The following is a 22,975-nucleotide window of genomic DNA, read 5'->3' on the forward strand; positions in this document are numbered from 1 at the left end:
AATTCTTTTGTTGTTGCTAAACAATGCTGTGGCATACAAAGAAAAACTAAGTAAAAGACACAACAACTTTCAGGTTTGTTTTTCTGCTAATGCCCCTTTTTATTCATTTCTGTAACATCTATTATGTGAAGAAATTCTGCAGCCAAACCCAAAGCCTCTCTTCAGAAAAAAAACCCAAAACAAAACAACCCACAAAACAAAAAACAAGCTGCCAGCAAAGAAAACTTTGATTAAAAAATACAATAGTCCTTAATGATCCTTAAAACTATTTCCTAGTTTCTTCTAGCTATACTTCCTACCTTGATGAACTGTGCTTTTTTAAAGCACAGGCTGCATCTACAAACAAGACAGACGTATACAACAAAAATACATTTAAAGAGTTCTTGCTATGTTATCAGATTTTGCACCAAAATATTGTCTGTGCAAATGTTCTGCTAAGCTCAGGCAGAAGCAGCGCGGATGCCTTCCCTGTGGCACGGTGGCTATCAGGCCTTCCTGCTACGGTACCAGCCTCCTTGTTCTTCTGGTCAAACCGTGCTTGCTTGTCCTGTCAGTACCTCTTCTGTGCTTTCAAAGGCTTGTTTTCATCATTAATCCAAGAGCTGTGACTCCTTCCAGGATGTATTTCCTGTAATACAAATCTCCTCCTCCTATTTGTAACAGGCTGAAGAAGCGTGTTCCCCAACTGGTAATTCTGATTCCTTGGATAAGGCATCATTTATGGGGAATTTAGCTGCTGCTACCTTGTAAAAAGGCAGGAAAGAACTTGATTTTAATTTGTATAATGTTGTTAAATAAATGTCACATGTGTATCACACGTCTAAAGAACTGGTTTTTACCAAGTATCCATGTGCATTATTTTCTTCTCTGCCTTCATCTAATTCACTCTGTGCTTTTGCCATTTATCACTATTGCACAATAAGTATTTAGAAAGAAAAAAAAAGTCTTCAGCTACCAAGAGGCAAACATGGAAAACCATTCCCTACTTGGAAGGAACCACCTTCAGTTCTTTTATTAGAACCACAGTTCTCTGTGCTGGGGAAAAAGGAGGAGAGAACGGGAGGAGCTGGCAACATCACAGCAAAGCCTGGCGGCTGTTTTGTATTGCTCGCTTTGGCAGAGGTGGCCCTGGTAGATGTGCTTCCTTGACATCTGTACGTGTATCGCTGTAAAAGGAACATTGCTTCTTAAAAAATAGGTACTTTACTATGGCAGAGCTATTGCTCAGTCTTTGTATGAGAGATACTTCTCAAACTACGAGCCAAGGCTTCAGTTCTATTTCTTAGGAGTTGAAAACGCTGCAGTTTTTACTCAGGAAATTGTTTACAGCAGTCCAAGAAGCTTATTATTTTATCTTTGCTTAATCTTAAAAGAAGAGGCAATGACTGTCAAGAACCACTGTGAAAGTGCTTTCAGGATTTAAAGCTGTCAAATAAATTATGGAAAGCCATCGTCTCAAGACTCACAAAATTTACTGTCACAAAAAACCAGACGTTGGAAAAGTTAATTTCAAAATTTCCAAGTAAGATTGCTTAACGTGGTGTATTTTCAGGTTGATAAGGAATGCTCTGGGGGAAAATACATGTCGTTTCCCAGGGTGTGCCAGACAAGCAGCAGAGAAAGCCTGGTTCTTCAACAGGGGATCTGCCGGCTACCTCCTCCCGCTGGTCCACAGATTGTATCTGACAGCTGACTGCAGCAGAGAAGGAGCCAGGCTGACTTTCACCTTTTCTCTTCTTCCTCCCCCACCAGCCCACGCCTTCCTCCTTGTTTTCCTGGTGCCTTGCGTGTTTATACTCTCCAGCGAGTCTATGACCGCCTGCCTGTGCAGAAGGTGAGAACACACCACATCTGAGGACGAAGGAGTTTTTTCTAATGCCTGATGCCACGAAGCAGCCATCTGAGACTTGTTACTCTGGTGCCTTCTCACGGAGCGTAAGTCTGTAATACCTGCCTCAGGTGACAGCGTGGGGTTTTTGAAATCACGCTTTTCTCTTCAGCTATCTGGGACAGAATTCACCACCAGAAGGCCTGTGCATTCTGCTAGGCCTCGGAGGCCAAGCACTGCAGAAGGTTTAGGCAGGGATCTTCCCCCCTGGAACAGCAGCAATACTCAGTCTTGCATTTAATCCCAAATTTAGTTTCTAATGGAAACCCAGGGAGTGTGGCGCAACACCTGCCTTTCCAGGGAAGGACCACGTACTTACAGACGAAAACAGAACTCAGAGCCTGTGGGCCATTTTTAATAGTTTTGGCACTCAGCAGGATTAACCTTGCAGCCTTGGCAGAGCATCCCTCAATAGGGCACAATTCAGCAACTTTCACTTCATGGCTCATATAAATCTGGTTTGTTTTAACTAGTAAGTCAGTTATAAAGCTACATAAAAACATCAAACAGGCTTACATCTAAAATGTTGAGTTTAGAATTAAGCAGTCACTTAATAACCACCAGCCATATGGGGAAAGATAACTGGTAGTAAATTTGTTTATTTAAACTCAAAAGAGGAAACAATAAAAATGTTAATTCGAAAAATGTAAACAAATTATTATTTCCTGTAACTGCGTGCATCACCTTCCAAAATTCTCTGAGAGAGAACAGAACAGTCAGACAAAACCACTCTAACCATCAGGTGTTGTGGAATGTGTTACTTACTACAATGATGCGGGGAATCCTTTAACCAAAGAAAGCAACTAAAGCTAAATGGGGCTTTTCGCAATAAACACTCATTGCAGGAAAAGATTGCTCTTTTAGGATTGCTCTGTCGCTTACAGCTACAGAAGAGCTTAGTTTTCTTCATCTGAGGAGAGACCTTCAATTTCATCTCTGTCTCCTCCAATTGCCATCCAGAACGCTTTGGCCACCTAGCAATGGAAAACAAGATGGGAAAGGGAGAAAAACTCCCCTCAAATGACTGAATATTTTCATTTACCATCAAAAATTAGAAACTGAGCAGCAGCTAAATCTAGCAACCGTGTTTCTAAGTACAATGCTAATCCTCTCTGAAGTCAAGACGTTTCAACAACACAAAGGCAACAGAATTCATGGGAGGAATACGTGATACAAAACTTGTGATAATTAAGGCATGATTAATTTTTTCTTGAGATCCAAGACTTTTCCATTGACTTAAGTGGAAGCTGGCTTACACCCCCAGTGACTGCAGGGCCTTTGTTTCAGAAATTTTGGAAGGGGAAAGCCCATTCTGGCATTTCAAAATTCCAGGTTTGTTATTCAGTTCTTGGGAGATACAAGACAGTCTTCCCCAAGGCTGTGCAGTTTGTTCTTACTACTCTTAATACAGGAACTCTACAAGTAGAGGTGTCACTGTGGCTTAGAAAGAAAACCCCTGGTTTTAGTCATTCCAATGCCAATTTCAAAACCTCACCTTTTCCGCGTGTAGTTTTCTTTGTTCATGAGGCAACGCTGCTGCTTTATCTGTGGGAAAGAACATGACATAGGCTGTCAACCTCAGCAGTGAGCAGGGAGAGAAATGCCTATTGCAGCTGTTTTTAGGGGGACTACCAAGAAACTAATTTAAGATCATAAAAAAGGAATGTTATTTATTTAGTAAGATCAATCGCAATTCCCAAACAGCAGAAAGCTGATGCTTCTGAGCACACTGGATTTTATCTCAAACATGTGCAGCTTTAAACTGCAGGATTAGCAGGCAGTTGTAGAGCTAAAAAAATATAAAGTCTTCTTACAGTGTTTATAGAAAACTGCAGCATTAGTTCACGGAGAACAAAATGAGTGCAACAGCTGTCAGCTGAGCAATAACTACTTCTTTCAAGAGCACTGTCAAGACAGGCAAATAAATGAAAAGATCAGCTACTTATAAAGAACCTCAGATAAGAGAACAGGAACTCGTACAATCTTCCCAACATACACGCTGGTTTTTATGCCTTCCAGTCATCAGAACCGGTGATGTAGCTCAGTATGTCTCTCCCTAGTACATTACCTTTCATTTCTTTCAGCTTTGACAACAGCCTTTCCAAGTTCTCCAGGTCACCATCTCCCGTGGTTAGGCTGGCTAACTCTTGAATGTCCACATCTAACAGGGGATCTGAAATAAATGCCTATAGGTTGGTTTAAGGTAAATTATTGTTTTGTCAGCAGGTATGAAAGCCTTTCTGATAAAACCAGTATTTTAACATCTGCAAATCCCGTTTGCAAATTCCAACCCCACAGGAAGGAAAGAAACATTTAATTTACCAACTGTTCATACAGAACCAACTGTTCATACAGACAACTCATGGCATAATTACAGTGGTAATTAATTTTTACACATTAGATTACAAGAGTGTTTTTGAGTTCATCCAATATTTAAGGTTTCTTGCTTATTAGAAAATGATCTGTCTATGAACAGCCACAGAGTAAATTAAAGATTATGCTTAGACCACAACTAACATCACCCAACCCTTAGAAGATCTCCACAATACAACTTGCAAGAAAGTCCCATCTCCTGGAATAGTGCAATTATTTAAGGACCTGTAGCTCAAAACTCTTGAACCTCTTAGGACTGACCCAAGCAGACGGTGCTTCACTCACCTCCTGCTGGGCCAAACTGCAATGATTTTTCTCTGCAACCATAAAGCTTGAAGCTTTATTCATATAAAGATGCAATATATGCATCAGGAAATTGCACAAAATCAGATCTGAACATTTCCAGTCCCTAGTACTGCAGGGGCTCTCTCCTATCCAAACCTCGGCCCATTTTTTCAAGAAGAACACCTAAAGTCACAACAGTTAGCCTCTACAGGCTCTGGCAAGCACACTTAGGCCACACTTTCTGCTGAGAAGCAGCCAATGGCTTTCTAGGACCATCCCAGCCAGGGGTGCCTGCTCCAACGTATCTTCCAAGCAAAGAAAAAGCTTACCTACAGTGTTGTCAGTCTGTAGGTTGTTTGTGCTAGCTCCATCTTCTCTGCTGTCCAAATGGGATTCTTCTCTGTCTGCTGCTGATGGTTTGGACTGTCAGGAAACAAACAGACAGTAGAATATTCAACAATGCACCTAAAAAGCACCATCAGCAAATCAGGCGCTCCCCATTTTCACTTCAAAACTTATGCTTTATCTTAAACTTTTACTTACTGCAAAACCTGTACCCCCTGTATTATGAAAAGCCACTTTAACAACACTGTAAACAGGTACTACAAGGTTTTCTATGATAGGTTTCTTGTTGTTTTCTAAATAAAAAAATCAACTGATAGTTTTTGTCTTGCACAACATACGGCTCTTGGATATAGATGAAAAACAGCATTTTGAATGGAGCTTTTAACAATCTTTCCTTGGCTCCAGTGAGTTGTCTGGATAAAACATTTAGTGCACAAGTCAGTGTGATCAACACCCAACACTGAGCACAGAACTGGACATCTCAGGTAACATGATGAGTTCTGCGGCAATGTCCTGAAAAACAGCAAGCTCCCAGCCATCAGGTGATAGCTCCTAGGAGCAACTGTTTCAGGAGGACTTGTAGGAAAAATGCAGAGTTTTTCAGACTTTACGAATATGTCCTTTAAAATACATTCCAACAGGCTGCGAAGCATCCCTTGAGAAAGGAGGGAAAAAAAGAAAGCTGCTGCCACCACTACACCAAGCATGACAACAGGAAAGAGCAACACCAGAAACAGTACGAGCAAAGAGCAAGAAATAGGGATTACTGTTTACTTCTCTATCTTGGTTCTCTTCTGACCCAACGCTGTGGTTCGCGCCCGCCAATGTACTGAGAAGACCAAAGCCCTGGGTCCTGTCTAAAAACAAAACAGCTGTTAGTTTGGCTGAAGATGCAATATTATTACAAATAGTTCTAACTGCTGAGTTGGGACAGAGAATATTTTAGGGAAGATACACAGCACCCTGCAAAACTGTGTCAATGCACTTGAAAATATATTTTAAGCGGAAAATTTTTATATTCTGGAAGTTTTTAAAAAACTGTATTAACAACATTTACTGCTAAATATTACCAACAGGGAATAGATGTGTACGCGATACGAGATGTGACTCTTTCTTCTTATTATTGGAAGTCACTGCTCTGTGAGGAGTTCGTCTGGACCGTCTGTTCTGATTCCAAACAAGGCAGTTTTCAAAATACAGAAGCAGCATTTGCTATTACAGACATGCAGCGGACCAGGTTTCACCATCCATGGGAAGCAGCACCAAGTCTGTGGTTAGATACAGGAAATGCAACAAGTGCCTTTGCTTGTACACATATTATCTAAATAGGCTGAGCACTACAGTGATGGCAAAGGCAATTTTTAAATATCTAATTCAGAATTCGTGGAAGGACCCAGCCGTTAAATCCAACGTTTCTTCACACTGCAAGGTGCTTTGGGCTTTCCACATCTGCTAACCTACTGTGTATTTCAATGATATTTTAAAATCCAACCTAAAAAGAAAAGTTAAATTCAAGCCTAAAACTAAACAACCATCTAATAGATGCAGTGCAGTATTTTTGAATTAAATTAACTGTATTTTAAAACTTCACTTAAAAAAAAATGATAGGTGATCTTAGGACGGTTTGGGGTTTTTTCTAAGCCATGTTTTCAGCTGGCCTTGCATAGAGTAGCAAATATTTGCAGTTATACAAGCAACTCAAGAGGAGATTTTTCTGAAAATCTTAGTATTTTAGTCAACTAAAGAAATAAAAGTTAAGTTGTTGCACCACAGATAGCCAGGGAACAATGTCTTGTGCCAGAAGAAAGATTAATATTACTTTCTAAAAAAAATGTGTTCTAAATTATTGCACTAATGACTAAGCTCTAGACTCAAATGTTGAGATGATGTAATTTTTATGCACTGTCCAAATTTACTTGCCATTTATACAAAACTTCATTTTGAAGAGTTGAATGTGTAACTAAAACCATCAGCTATCCAGAAAACACGTAAACATGTTGCCATTAGAGAATTACTAAGACATCATTTCCTGTTTAATAATCTTCACTGTGTACTTGGGCTAATGTGTGTCCTGCCCCAGTCCTCCCCTCGTGCTCCCCACATCCCCCAGCAGGTATTTGTTTCAACTGGCCCTGTTTTATACCGGTTTACTGCTTTAACAGATCACTCGCCAAAGGTTTGGGAAGAAGTGAATCAGTTTAGCCGAATTAATTGCCTTAAAAACCTTCAGTTGCAGGATGTGAAAGCCCATGAAGTCTGCCAGCTGAATTAACAGACAATTGAGCGATAAAAGTTTGGGACTTGCAACCCAAAACAAAGCGGCGTCCCCAAATTGCAGCAGACTGAGCAAAGAGTCTTTTGGGAAATTGTAAAGATCAGCATTTAGCCAATTTCTTAGTCCTCTGAAGCTAGACTGGACATTGCAGTCCAGAACGTACTTGGGAGAGAACATTCCCCCATTGGCAGAGGGGTGGATGAAGCGATCTAATCACGTGCCTCTTCCATATCTACAGAGAAAGTTCATCCTGTACAGAAAACCAACAGTGGCTCCATCCCCACCACCACCACATACACATAACCTCAGCCAGCATCATTACAAAATGTCCCCGTTACAACTGGAATCTACAGCAGGGATCTCTGAAAAGCAGCTATTTGTTTCTGGATCCATGGCTAGGGAGGTGGCAGACATAACACTTGGTTGCAGGCACACCCTTGAAAAAGCCTGAAAGCCTTCCTATAAACTCTTTTTATTGGATGTAAAAGTTATTTCAACTTCTGGGTGCAATTCAGGAAGTGGCTGATGGCTTACACAGTGTTCTTACAGCATCAAAGCCAAAAATTATCTCACTCGGCTTATTGTAACAGTTGATGGCTTCATTATGACAGAGTTTCTGTAGTTTCACAGGTGTCACCCATTAATAGTTGCAGAGCTCTAGTACGCCGTGCTCTGAGCACGGCTTCGAGATGCACATATGCTCATTTCATAGCGAATGTTTTCCGCTGCCTTCATCCACCATTCCTCCATAGCGTGCCTCTAGCTGACATGTGGTGATCCTGACTTCCATACAAAATTGGAACGAAAAAGTCAAAATTCGTAATTTCTTTAAATTACTAAGCCTAAACAGTCCTCCTAACTCAGGTTAATTTTTTGTGAAGAGAGCCAGGCTAATTACTGGCCCCACCCTAGGTAACCAGCTTCAGCTGGGACCAATAAAGCATGTATTTAAGCAGGAAAGGAGGCCAGCGGCCCCCTTCAGAGGGCACTAGGTTGTTTCTCTTCCTGACATCCAGGCCAACTAGCTTTGCGCTCGAAGGGACAGATAAGGACAACAGCAGCGCATGACCTTTGTGGGGGGGGAAAGATGTTAGCTGGCGAACTCCTCGTGCTCTTGCACACAAAGGGAAGAAACCCACCTGATTCTCAGGCTGAAGAGAGCTCTGAGGCCGGGAGAACCAACAACTTTACGCCAACTACAAAAGGGAATTGTCCTCTGGAGACTCTCAGGTAAGACTGCTTATTTTTCTTTTGCTAGAGACATCGCTGCTTTATTTACTCACAAAGCATATGGTATTATTTGATAAAAAAAGTTTATAATTTGACTGTGTTATAATTAATACCTTTTTTATGAATTGGTGTAAGAATCAATGTCTTTAATAGTTAGAATAAAATTCCTGACCTTTTGATTTTTTCCTAATAGGTGTGTGTGGAAAAAAAACCTACTTCGTAACTTAAGAAGAACTGTCTTTGGGTTTAAGATAAAACACCTTAAAATAACATGGTTTTAATGTTTGTACTTGAAAAAAGTTATTCCTGCTGTCAGTAAACTTCTCATACAGATAGCTGAAGTAAGGCAATGCTGTAACACTGGCTTTTTGGATAGCCACAATTAACAGCGCTATAAACATTTACTACTACACCTACTCTATGAGAAATCTTCATGTGAAGTATGACTGTGTGGTTTCTAAATGGCCAGCAGTTATAGCCAATTCGCTAGAAAATCTGAAGTTTGATTTACATGGCAGCCAGTTTCCAGGATCAGGAGGAAGCTGAAAACAAAAGGTACTTTACAGGTTGTAAAAAGTTTTATTTTAAGTAAAATGAGCTCAACAATTTCCCTTTGAAGGCATAGTCAGGTTGCAACAACTTCCAAATACAGCTCACTTCCTGAGGGCTTTGTAGCAATGTGCATTAACGCTGTGCGGTTTCTCTACTGTGGAGACAGAAAATCTGGATTTTCAGGGAGCCTGACCTTTACAGAACACACCAATGATGCACAGGAATTTCCGCCCCATGAAGAACTGAACATGTGACTAAGTTCTGTTCTTCTGTAACCTGGCATCTGTCAAATGCAGGAAATAATGATGTTAAGAAAACAATTTAACACTAGTGAGATAACTTCACACCATCTCAAATGGCTACCTATTTCTCTGGTTACGTCAAGTTAGAATCCACCTTAACCACAGTCTGATGTGGTGTAAGAAATACTCAAAAGGCTACAACATTTACAATATTAACAAAAAAGAATGAAAAAGATTATCAGTTTAGTAGTTCTCATTCTAGTTCTACTGAGCCCCAGTAACCATCCTGCAGTTACAGGAACTAGTAGAAGCCACTCAGCACTTGAAAACATTACACAGTTAAAAGACGCAGGAAGGAAGCAGCCGCAGCGGTGGAAAATTGTACAACAGGGAGCAGACAGACATTGGAAACTTGCTATTGGGATAAGGTTTTGTGAAACAAGAAATGTAAGGCCAAGCACTCAACAAGGTTTTAATCTCCTTACATTTCCTGCAACAGCTTGTGTTATTAGAAAGGTAATTAATGGTTTTCAAGTAAATGGAAGTATCTACACTTGCAGTAACCCTGGGCTAGCCACAGCATTTTGTTGTCTAATGAGTCTATCCCTAAAGTGATTTTTCCAAGTTTCTAACTCTACCTGATAATCAATTATCTTCAGGAAATCATCTGGGCTTGCCTGCTTTTTGCACTGTTTTAAAAAAATTCTGTGACTTCCATGTACTCAAGTGGGGTTCTCTGTAGGGAAGACAGTCCTTCCAGCAATGCACTTAGTATGTCCTTCAACAGACATGTGAAATCACTCTTTGCCAAATCTCATTTCCACACTTGATATTCAATTCTCATCCCCCTTTCGAAAAAAAAATTTAAAAAGTAACAAATTTGGAATTGTAAACTTCTACACTTAAACCATATATCGGGTCTTTAGACAAAGCTGATAATGACTAGCTATTTTCTGCTAAGAGTCTGATGGAACAAGCTTTCATTTTTCATTCAAACTTGAGGAGTTAGTGGAATATTTAACTCAAGCTATTGGTAGGGAGCAAGTTATACAGAGGGCACAGGAACAGATGCTGAAACAGTTATAAATCTCATCCATTGCCTATGAGTTTCTCTGTCATCCAGAGACAATGAAAGCAATACCTGAAACCCTACTATTCCATGTAAAATGTTTAAGAGTGGTCTAGTTCTCTTCATACTGGTTCAGTTGCAGTAGTACTGTAGCTGCTCAGTTTACACATTTGCTAAAAATACTAAGCCCTCTCGGCCTTGCATTCTCCAGAATTCATATAAAAGGAACCTGTGTTACATACCGCTCTTCATGACTACGTTGGACCACACATTGGCATTCAAGGCTTGTACAATTCGTTTCACTCCTGTGGACTCTGGAAAGTCATCTAAACCAAAAGACAAAGATATTGCTCTCCTAACAATCAGACTAAAAAGCATGACATGCCTGAAAGTAAGAAAGTGTGTGTCTAAACCTGTCCTACTCAATGTAAGTTACTTCTGTTAGGAAACACAGATTTCTTGCCTTTGCTTCGTGAAAGGCCAAATCTAGGCTTCCAGGTACTATGTATGAGCTGTGAGCTCTCAGCCTTTTGTAGAGAGATCTAAATTCTGAGTGGGGTTTTGTTAGGTATGTCGCATGAGGCCTACACCGTTAAATAACTTAAGTAAATTTAATAGTAACAGACAATTTTTAAGTTGCTGTTAAAAGCAAGGCATCTTTCACCCCATTATCTTTTACAATGCTGAACGGCATACAAAATGGATGTTAGAATTACTTTTCCTTCCTTTAGAAAGTAAAGAACTTCAGACAACCATTTAGAAAAGGTGTGACACTTTAAAAATGAAAATTGTCATTGTAAAGCTATCTCCACAACATCTAGTTCCAAATGTTCCAGTAATCCTGTGAATTACAGTAACTTGAAAGATTATGAAAAGCACTATTTGGACTTCAAATTATTATCTGAATAGATCTGACACCACTTTGTATAAAGTCAGTTTTCCCATTTCCTCAGTTTAGTCAGCTTCCCATGTTTGTGCAGGTCTCACAAAGCAATAGGGGAAAAAAAAAACCAACTCTTTGGATACAGAAGTGTGATTGCTTAAAAATCAAACTCTTCTAAGATGACTCAAGGACAGGTGCAGTAATTGAAACTGCCTTTAAAAATTAAATTAAAGCTGCCTATCAACCCTTAGATCAAATCTTTTGCCTTCTATGATACTGCTGTTTGGTTTTGTATCAGAGTTGTTACCAAGTCTCAGTTTAGGGTTCTTGTCCTTACTGCACAAATAACTGACTGACAGTGTAGTCATAGCAAGTGCTCCAGCTCAGTTGTGATGAGCTGCCAGAAATGTTGCAAGTTGTAAACAGATATCGGCCCAGTATGTTTACTGCATCCATTGTATCTCTTGTAATTCACACACCATGTTTATGGGGCAAACATGTTACTCACTGGAACGCAATGGCTCCTATGCATGAGTCACAGTGAATCAACTACTGTATTAAAAAGCCATGAAAGAAATAAATACGCCACAGATTAACATCCTATTATTCCTATTACTTATATTATTTAAATGGTAAATAGCTTGTTCTTTACAACAACTACTGAATAGAAAAATAACTTGACTTACTACTACTAGTATTTCCTTTTAAAGCACTTCATAAGAAAACTGTAGTCTAAGAGGCATGCACTTCTGATTTTTCTGGTTTCTATCAATCAGAGGTATGTGTATCCCTTCCTCCTTGACTAACACAGTGCGAAAAAGAAGCACCTCTTTAAAGACATGGCACGGGGACAAGGAGCATTCTTAGCTACTCAAGATACGATTTTTATCTAGGCCTTTAAAGGACAGAAGGGGTGGGACTTGTGCTCTGGTTTAGGATTTTAGACTACATTATTTCTGGTGACAGCTATGTACTTGGTGAACCTGAAAAAGAGCAAATGTTAGTGACTAATTCCACTCAAGTCTGGAAATGGGGTCGGTTATCTCATTTTGGCTCTATAGAGGTAAGATGTAAACACTTCTTTTCTATCTCTGTAATGAGGAGATAAGGCTGATGCTGATAAGGCTGTCAGGAAGTGCACAGTCACTTTTTAAGAGTGGAACATCACACATCATGCTGCTGACTTTGATGGGATTTTTCAAGTTATAAACATATGGTCAGCCAGTGATTTTGAAACTGGTTTATTTCCTGTGTAACAGTGCATGCTATTCTAAAAGGTTGAAAATGAGAGACTGTTAAAAACATATCGTGTCACTATTTGAATAAGGTCTATCTTCTCTAGTAGGTACAACAGTTTTTAAAGTCTTTTAAAAAGAATAAGAATTTTCATGCCCTTGTGCATCTCTCTCGTCGTTGTTCTTTAGATTTCCAGAGTGGAATATAAATGCTTCTAATCTGTCAATATAGTCCTAAGATTAGTGCCAGAAAAAGGAGCAGATATTATTTTTATGTAGGTGCTATATAAACAGCAGCTGTATTTGGGAGGAGACAAATAGAATTTCTTGGAGGAAATAACCCCCTCCTCCTCCTGACCTTTTATAGCTGGGACTAAGCCTCACCAACTGGAAGCATTTCTTGCTGTAATCATGTAGCACATAAATAAAGTTATGCCCCCTTGCAATTGTTTAGAAGATATTTTGGTACGTTTTTTCATTCTAAACATTAACACAGAAGTAGCAGTCCTACCATCTTCATCAGGCAGTTCCTCAGGACTAAGTTCTACCAGTTCAAAGCCATGCTTGATGCACCATTCTTGAGCCTTCTGTCTGTTCACACCTAAATTTGGGAAACAAAAATGCATACTGAACATATACATTTCAGACTAGCATCAGCAGCTGAATCTTTAGCTACATTTTATTCCCTCATAGTTGTTTGCTTATTCTGGATTGTATGGGGAAAGAGTATACAGTAGCTGGTGTAGGTCTTCCATTCACTTTGAATTTCATTCCAAAAACTCCAGAGTTAAACAAACTCCTCCTTTGAATTGTTTCTTTTAAAATACCATAAAATCAAATGGCTTTGCAGTGAGTACTCAAAGGGAAAATGTCTGTGAAGTGCCACGGGGAATGAAGACGTTCTATTAAGTTTGAATTTGAATTAAGTTACAGGGACATACCTGCACCTTACAGCTTGCTGTTGTATTGCATATGCTAATTGAGAACCAAAGCAAACGTGCGTATTTAATGTCCAAATGGTCGAAATGTTGAATGTACTTTCCACTGTAGTTAAGCAACCAACAGTAATCCTCCCTCTTCACCAGAGGGGGTCATGCACATCCAGTAACACAAATGCCTTTTTAGTTACCTTGCAGTACATTCTGGTATACTTATTAGGAATGGAATACAAAGAGCTCATTTTAAGCAAGCTTGTAAAAATCTGGTTCAGTTTTAACCGCAACTAGATTAAGACTTCTGTTCCTGGTCACGAGAATAACCTGGCTCTTCTCAATCAAATCTCAAACCTAATCTCACCCAGGTATTTTGAGAAACAATTGCCTTGATTTAACTAGAAAATAAATCATTATACAGGGTTAATAACTCTAAGCCAGTATGGAACTACTTCAGGTTTCATACCATTTTCAGATACTCTGTTACAAACCAGGATCATGACTTCTGGTAACCACTCTTCTGTCAGGGGAAGCCATTCAGAGACACTATCAAGTCCAGATTTCTATATAGAGGGAAAAAAAAAAAGTTCTTTGGAACACATCCTCAAATACTTTTAAACTAGTTTTTAAATCATTAATAGTATTAGAATAAAATGAAGTAAGGAAATATGCTAGGCTGCATATCAAGTATGTTTCAGATGTGTTCTACTGGAAGTTGACTTATATGCAACTTCCTACTGATTCTTGACACCTTACAGATGAGTTAATCCTACTGCCTTGGACCTCCCTTTTATGTCTAATATTAATTATGTAATCCTCATGTAGATTAGTAAAGATTTTTACTGAAGGCTAATCGTGAGTATTTCATTTTAAGCATGTCTTGGGTTTAATGTGCAGCTACTCCATCTTCCACACTAAAGTGGATGTTATGGGGGCTGATGAATTACTCCCGTTGCTCTAGTTTATTCTGAGACAGCCCTGAGATGTCTGGTTAATGGTGTCTTTGCAGAACGCGTGGTATGCACCCTTTCCCATCTGTGGTGAAAAACAGTTCCTTATTTAGAATATTTTTTTGCCTCAGAATCTTTCTGGCTTTTGCTAAAGCATTGTTTTCACTCCTGCCAGCTTAGGAGAACCAATTTTGGGTAAAATGATAGCACTGAACCTTACGTTTAGCTCACATTCTTGGCTATCTTAAAGCAGCCTTTTTGAACTAGCATCAGCTAGGAGTAAAGTTGGAGGTGGTAGGTTGGAGGAGGAACTGCCTTAGTGGCATATTTGCATCCTGAAAACCTCTCTTCCAGCTGGAGTATAATAGTAAAAGGGAAGGGAACTTCTTCCATTGTTAGCAGGCATAATTTAACATTGATCTACTGACAATTAATAGAACAGCCTAAAAGGAATGGATGGCACAAGATGAAGAGCATATAATTTGTGGTTATTGCTGTGATAAAGCAACCGTACTGTACAGATAAAGCAATACAGGGAAGCAGAAGAGTCTTACTATTGTGCTGTCGAAGTACACAACGAATGCTTGCACAGATTCAGCAATATCTCCAGTAACAAGAAATGTGTTTGGTACTACACAGAGGTGAATATCTGCAGAATAATATTTATTATCTATTGTCCAGGGGTAAAAATTCACTTGTCCACGTGTAGCTGCACCCACAGTAAGGTCATCTCTTCCTATGATACCTGTAGAAAAGAAAATGAGATGGATGATTAAAACCAGCATCAAGAAAATAATTTGTCTACAGAAGCTTGGTACAATGCCAATACAGAGCCATCCTCACTTACTATAATAAACCACTATATATTTAAGATCTTTAAAAATTCATGCTCAATTTGTTCCTCTGTCCTAGAGCTTATTATTTAGCTTTCAGAAGAGTTTGTTTTCTGGATTTCAAAATAAAATGTGGTACAGAAGCTCTTCAGAAAGCAAGCCTTTTTTTCCTAGAAATGCCTTTTGAAGTGTTAGCTTCAACTCCCTACCTGTAAACAGGATGTATGGAGAGAATGCGTAGACTTTATTACAGCAGAAATAAACCTTGCATGTTCATTCAGATGTAAAGAACTGTTTGACTGTGACCAAAACCTGAAGGTAACTAATGAGAAAATAAACCAAGTTACTACAATTCGGTTGTAATTCCCATTAAATTCTACGTAGGAGTTCAACAATTAAAATCCAAGGCAGTGCTTTGATAATGTAATGTTAAACACTGCCCTTCATGTGCTCGTAGCAACCTTCACAGCGTACACTCTCATAGCATGACAGCCACCTGGTGGAGTTGAATTATAGTTAGTAGCAGAGCATCCCATCTATACCTTGCTGGAAAGGGCAAAATACCATGTTCCAGCTGGACAAACTTATGGACACTTTAAACCACAGGTTAATTATATAGAAAACTGACAGTCATCTAAAACTGCCTTGGGCATCAGAAGAGTTGAAAACCCATGTATTTATTTTGGTTTTTAAAGATCTTAAAGGTCATATTTTAAAGGTACTGAGAGATGTTCCTGGAGATTCTGGAACAGGCTGCTCCCCAAATAGTGTAGAAAAGAATTTGAAATTCTGTACCGTATCAACAAAAAATCGGGAAAATTCCATTGCCAAGGTCGCCATAGAAAAGGTTCAACGATTTTTGCAGCTGACTGCAGAGTCTGAGATTAACTGGTGAACGAGCATGGTGCACAAGGCTGCACAGAGGAGAGCTCGAAATGAGAAGGGTTATTTGCAGCAGTCAGTGAGGAAGATGACACGGGGAATCTAAGAGAGAAAATCGACCTTGGAAATGGAAACCTGGAAGGGAATCTCCTGTCTGGTTTTCTTTAAAAAAAAAAAAAACAAAACAAAACAGGAAAAGTGCCAAATCTACATGTTTTTTCCAGATTAAGTCTGAACTTTTAATTTGGATGACAATAGTTTTCAGAGTAATTGGTCTCCAGTCAGAAGCTATACTGTGATAAGACTATCCATGTCTCCTTGGGGCCAGGGGATGATAATACTGAGTCAATCCCAACAAACCTTGATTCTGAACTTTGTATTCTTAGAGCATTATCTTGTTCACATAAATATGGAAGAGGCTATCAATACAGCTAACCAAAACAGGTAACACTAAAATATTTTCATTCTTTCCCAGCTCTTTAAATCACTCTTAAGCAGTACACACTAGTTCCAGTGGCACAGAGAAACTGTTTTCCCATGCTTATCTCAATTTGTACATGTGGATCTCCTCTTGCCCTGCAATACTTCATTGTAACACTGCAGTCACTTTGCAGCAGGTATCTCCATCCTGTTTGCATTAGTTGATATTATGCACCGCTGACCTGAAGCAAACACCTATGCAGTCATCTTCCACGGAGACATGAGAATAGCTTTTCAGTGTTTTAACTCAAGCTTTTCAATTTAGGCTATGTGAATATATCAAGCCTGTTCTTCCTCATGCTCCCCCCGCCACCCCCCCGGTAACTAGTAAAACAGATCACCAAATGTCAGTATGGCACTTTACAAATTCTATAGCTTTAATGTACATATTCTCTTCTATAATAAAGGCATTTTGGGAGATGACAAATTTTTTTCTGCCATGAAACAAGAGCTTTACGAATGACTAGTTAAGTGCTGTATGTGGTATAATGCAGTTTTGTATCTTTGGTAAATAGGACTATGTATGTGCCAATTGCTACTAGACCAGGAGTTATGTTTAAACGGGTATTGGGCCCATGGAGGTAGCTTTCATTCTGCTTGAATAAAACGTTGACAAATTTCCAGAAACTGGGAGAGGAAACAGGTTAGGCAGACAATGTTACTGTTCATGTCCAGAACACAGGGATACCTTTTATTTCCAGAATTATCCATCGCCTAGCTTTCCAAATGCAGGCATAATCTTAATTTTCTGCCCTGGAAACCAGATGTTTGGTTTAGAGGTTTTGAATGCTAAACAAAATGTGTTTTAAATTTCCCTTCACAGGTGTTTTGACAGCTAAAAATAAGTAACTATATAAAAATCAGTTCTAAGCTAAGAGAATTGCTAGTCAATGCTGCAAGAAGCTAAGAATAAAGGAGCCCACAGAAATTACTGAAACCCAGAAAATCTGCAATCAGACTTAGAAAGCCTAAGAGAGGAAAACAGGGTGAGGAAGGAAAATCAATTCAAAAGCTATTTCAGTGAAGTTAGCCACCCTAGCAGGAATACAGAAGAAAAGAACTTTTTTATAAAAAATTTGCAAAAGCTGATAGCAAAGAATTTTCACATTTACTTTGTAAGTGCTTTTTTTTTTTCTTCTTACAAAAGAGTCCATGGACAAACTTAAGCCTCAAAGTACAGCTAGAAGAATGAGGATGTGTCCCATTTCCTATTACATGCTACTTGTTCCTGTATTTTAAGCAGTCTTCTTTCATCCCATTGTGCTTCTGATTACCCATCATTCATCTGAAGAGATTTTGCCAATCCCCTGTGAAATTTCTCTCCCAGTAAAAATGGATGTTGCACACTAAACTCAAAGGACTGCAGGAACTTTCTGAAAGGATTCAGACTTGCTATGTCTCAGCCTGCATGTAGGGTTGAAGAAATTACTGCACAACAGCCCGATTACTCATGGCAGGAAACTAAATGCAGTCTGGGTATCTTGTGATTAGTTCTCTTCCACAAAAGTCACTTAGACCAATTAGGTTTTGGCCTTTAGAAAACAAGCAGAGACTATAAAAAAAATACACACTGCAACTCAAACTGAGTTGTCAAAGTTATATTCCATGATGGAACTAGTTTTACATTTGCCACCACCCCTGGATTCCAGAAATTTCTTTCCAAGACAGCCTGTATTTTAATGAAAAAAGTAAATTCAGCCAGAATTGTTTCGTATCTAATTTAGAGATACTCATCAGAATAAACCCCACTTAGTTTTATGTGGATACAGAATAAACCTCTAGAAAATTAACACTGCAAAAGGAGGTGGCTTTCAAACTTATCTCTAGTGAGTTATTCGTTTTTAATTTTAAACTCCTCAGCCATTGAAAGTGCTAGTGGTTTGCCATCCAAAGAGCCTGGAAAACCAACTGAGTCACGCTTTGACCACAACAGTAGGCAGGCCTACTGGGCTGACTTAATTAGCTTGCCTTTTCATAGAGCAGAATTGGCTTGTTTGGATGACAGGAATGCAAACAGACACCAAATGCATCACCATTAGAGAGTACTAAAAACATGCATGGAAAAGTTCATGCCACAAAAGAGCACTGCTTAGTGTCATTCAACAACATGATTTAGAGTTCAAGGTCCTCTAAGAAGTACGGCAACTACTAATGCTGGACACTTACTTTACTGAAATAACTTTCACAATTTTATCAATAACTGCTGAATACTAATTAAGACATCCTCTATTTCAGTGTCCCACACTCTTCCTCATCTACAGTGAATTATTTGATCCTAGGGACCAAGCAGGCCATTTCTAAGTAGCTCCAGCATCATCCTCGGGCCACTACCTCCTGAGTAAGTTGGCAGTATTCACCTATGCAATCTCCAAAGCCCCTGTACTAACGCTCACCTACGCAAAGATCAGCACATTTTTTGGACATGGCCAATTCTCTTCTTCCAATTTATCCCAGGTCATGACTCACTTTGCTTGTTCTCTATCAGAAAACCATTTAAGAATAAAACAGCAATTGGCATACAATATCACTTTATGGCTCCATCCAGTAACTGATAGTGACTGATGAGCTACAGCTCAATGAACTTCCAAACTTTTGTAGAATCTGTCCAGAAGGTTTTTTACTTCCAGCCAGAAAGTCACTAGCTTGTGTTTTTCAGCAAACTCATTAGTTGTGTCCCTTCTTCACTCATGATTATCTGTAACTTTTAATAAAGTGGACAAAATTCTGACCAATACTTTTAGAAATTAATTTTAGTATTTACATAAATGTTTGCTCATTTTACTGACTAAACTTGTTGACTTTTAATTTCATGTTCTTGCATATGTAAACAATGATGCAAAAAACAAGGAAGAGGGCATGGCAAAATTAAAAAACCTAACATCCATTCCCTTTTTGTAATACAGAAGCTTAGTAAATATTCTATAAGTGTGAGACAGCAAGTACTTTTTCAAAAGAACTGGAGACCAGAAATAACTTTTCAGAAAAGAGCTGAGTAATAACGAAAGAACCAGAGGTAGGTCTCTTGCCTCTTGGCGCAGTGCTCCCTGTTCTCTGAACCTATCTGGTATTTAAGCACTTCTACTATATTGTGTGTTTAATAGCAACTTTTTTTCAGAATCGTTGCAACTCCTTTATGCAGCTGCTTGGATTAAGATACTGATCACTTTTCCTGGTGTATTTCAGATTTGATTACATGCTATAAGAACATAATCCAGTCTTCTACAATGCCCTAAACAATCCCAAACCCTTTTAGTTGGTAGGTTCACCAAGCACTTCTCACATTCTGGGCCTTGAGAGCCACCTGGTGGAATATGCCATAAAAAATACTCCTGCAAATTACACAAGGAGTAAAGAGAACTCAAAAATATGCTGTGGGGGAGGAGGGGAGTGGTAAACAGTCATAAATGGGGGGTGGGTGGGGAATCAAGTCAGATAGTATTCACCTGTTGGCAGGCGTTTTTTAAAACATAAAACAATTTTATTTGTGATAAATATATCTGAAACAAGCCAGTCCTATTCTGTGCATTTTAAATAGCTTTGTTTTGTGACAGTATACAGTGAAACAAAGCATTCAGGGCATCCCACAAAACTTGAAAGAATAAAAGTATATCTAGCAAATGTACTATAATATTTTTCTCATTCTCAAGCCATTTCCTACTTACCAGGATGAAAACACTAGGAAAAGCCTTGTAATTAGCCTGGAAAATTCTGGCAGGCAGCAGGAGAAATTGGTTCTCATGTATATCCTAACAGTGAATGCTCTAAGCAGCTTCTTTCTACTTATAAAAGGGGTTTGCCTACTAAGAGCATGTACCAGAGAAAGCCAGAAACACAGTGGCAAAAGCAGTAATAATACCGATAAGGAGGGCTTTGTTTCATGTTTCTGTTATGAACACAAAGCCTGACTGCTGTATGGCTCCTACCTGTAGAGGAATTAGAGGACTGTATGAAAAATTTATTTGTAAAAGGGTTGTAATGATTGTTAAAAACATAAGGTATGAAATGTTAAAAAAAAAAAAAAAGCAGGGGAATTGTAGAAGAATGAAGCTGGGTTAATCAGCATTGATAATATACAACTGTGGGTTGGCTTCAGGGGTGGTGGGTTGGCTGATGTAGGTAAGATGCAGGTGTGGCGAATTAACTTAAGTGGCTGAGAGCCAATGAAGAGAGAGCAGCTGAGGAAGAAGCAAGGGAAGAGAGAGCAGGCCCTGGATGAGGCAAGATGAGAAGGCAGCAGAGGGATTCTATGAAGAATATGCTGGTATGAGATGATAAAAGACCTTGTCGCAGCTTGATAGCTTGGAGAGTGCTGTGACACCTACCAACACAGTATTTAATAGCATATTTAACCATACATATTATATCTCAAACACTCTACTGCCTCAGAGGTGCCAATATAATGGTCTGGTTCTCAGCATTCAGCTAAACTACTATCAAATAGTGCCTTTAATCTGGTGTGATGCTTTCATGCTGTAAAAGCACAAGTTCTCCAGCCTAGCCACAGCTGCCTTGTCCTTACCGGTATGTCCTTGAATGTTTTACAATGTTTGTTTTGCTTATGCTTCTGTATCTGATGTAATTTCACTTGTTATACAAAGCAGGCACTTAAAATTCTCATGGTTTTTTATTTTAGGAAATGATCATATTTCAGGAAGATTTTAATGTCTTCTGTGAAGCAGTCCTACCAGAGGACACACAGACTATCTGTAAGACTCCAGTTTTGGCACTAGAAAACAGTGGAAAGGTAGACATTTCAAAGTGAGTACCATTTTAAGAAAATATAAACAGAAGTTAAGTTTTAAGACTTTCTCAGATTAAATAGCATTTCTATGAAGCTTTTTGCTTGCCTTTATTTAATTTTGCTACAAAAAATAATCAAAAGAAACCTACAGGAACTTTGAATATTCCTTCTAATTTGCTTATCCCTTCCTCAAAAATAAGGAACAACCAATAATAAGATTCTTTGGTATGGAATCCTTACATAATTCAGTATTAACCCAGCTGCTTTGACAGAATAGCCTTTGACAGCAGACCTTGTACTGTTACTCTTGTTCCAAAATGTGATTTAATGAGATGGAGGGAGCCAGTCCCTAGGGACAGCCCTGTGCTATATGAGGTCCTAAAATTTTACTCAGAAGTGGCTGGAAACAAATCTAGAAGAGGGGATGGAAGGTGTTCCAAGTTATACATTTTAGTATGCACACAAAACTGTTCATGACAGTCCCCTAAAAAGTAAGGCTATAGTAATAAGTTTTAATGGCAAACCCAGCAAGATCTAAGCAACTTCTTCCTGAGATCTGCAATTTTAGAATGACTAGAAAATCCACCAAATTTTTCTCTATCGGGTCTTACTCTCTTCCATTCCCTTTTTCAAGCCATAAAAACAGGAACTAAAAGGGGTTCCAAGAAAATCACTTCCTACAGAATGAATTCTAGGTATTTGATATGGACTAAGTGTGATCTACAATTCCAACAACTGCAGAAATATTATTTTTTTTTTTAGCTTTCCCTCTTTTGTGCTTCTCTGTAGGGACAACAAATGGTCTAATGCATGAAAGCGAGCCTAAGTAAAGCAAGAGTTCAGACCCACCAGGAATTCTGAAAATTTTACCATTCTTAAGGTCCAAGATAGTCTGTTTCCTTCATAAATGGAAAGCGGAAACCAAAGGGACAGCAGTCTGCCTTTGGTTTCCTTTGCCCATACTCCTGAGCCGCTCTGGTTGCTTTTGGGCCCACCTGGGCCACCATGTCCCAGTGAAAGACATTCATTTTTGCACTGTGTGTGAATGACTAGAACAGCCAGCAGCAAACCTTACGTTATGGTCTCATGAATCTGTTCATTTGATATTCTCCAAAGTACTGTTTTTATTCAGCATCGAGGCAGTTCTCAAATTACCTAGTCCAAGTATAACTTAGGATGGTTTAGTCCCATCTAAGCCATGGCAAGTGGCCAGCAGACAACAAAGCATTTTGGGATGCGGGGCTGCTTATATTTCCTGTCGGTTGTGGTGGTGCTGCCTGCCCCTTGCTCTCAGGCTACTGAATACAAGACCTGCGGCTCTGCACCACCTCTCTTAAATAGCTTATTTCCTTGAAGCGATAAGGAGGCCCTGGCGGCCCTCCTCAAGGGCAGGTGGTTAAACGCGCAGGCCCGGGGGCCGGGGGGGCTCCCTGGCGGCCTCGGCCGCTCTGGGGTCGGTGCGTGAGGGGAGCGCGGCCGCCCCCGGGGCGCGGGCTGGGGGCTCGGAGCTGCCAGGCTGAGGCCTGCGGCTGCGGGCGGGCCGGGGCCCCGCGGCTGCGCCCGTCCGGGCCCCGCAGAGGCGACGACGACGACTCACGTTTGACGAGCTCCTCGGCCGCGAAGCCAGCGGCGCAGCTGGTCACCAGCGCGAAGGGCCCCGCCGCCGCCATGGCGCCCGCCGCCGCGCCCCTTCCGGCCCCGCCGCTACCACCCAGCTGCGGAGGGGGAGGCGGCGAGCGGCCGAGCCCTTCCAGGGAGGGGAGGGAGGAGCGAGCCGGGG

General features: G+C 39.8%; 1 protein-coding gene across 1 annotated transcript; it reads right to left on the bottom strand.

The window, feature by feature from the left end:
* Positions 1-209: 209 nt before the first annotated feature.
* AAGAB (alpha and gamma adaptin binding protein) lies at positions 210-22,946 on the bottom strand. The gene is made up of 10 exons (XM_055816095.1): positions 22,793-22,946; positions 14,814-15,004; positions 13,776-13,872; positions 12,889-12,978; positions 10,502-10,585; positions 5,666-5,748; positions 4,876-4,969; positions 3,957-4,061; positions 3,384-3,433; positions 210-2,862 (listed from the first exon to the last, which is right to left on the bottom strand). The coding sequence occupies exons 1-10, from the start codon at positions 22,863-22,865 to the stop codon at positions 2,785-2,787; spliced, it is 945 nt and encodes a 314-aa protein (XP_055672070.1). The 5' UTR covers positions 22,866-22,946; the 3' UTR covers positions 210-2,784.
* Positions 22,947-22,975: the final 29 nt, after the last annotated feature.

Source organism: Falco peregrinus, chromosome 1 (genome assembly GCF_023634155.1).
Source record: "Falco peregrinus isolate bFalPer1 chromosome 1, bFalPer1.pri, whole genome shotgun sequence".
NCBI lineage: Eukaryota > Metazoa > Chordata > Aves > Falconiformes > Falconidae > Falco > Falco peregrinus.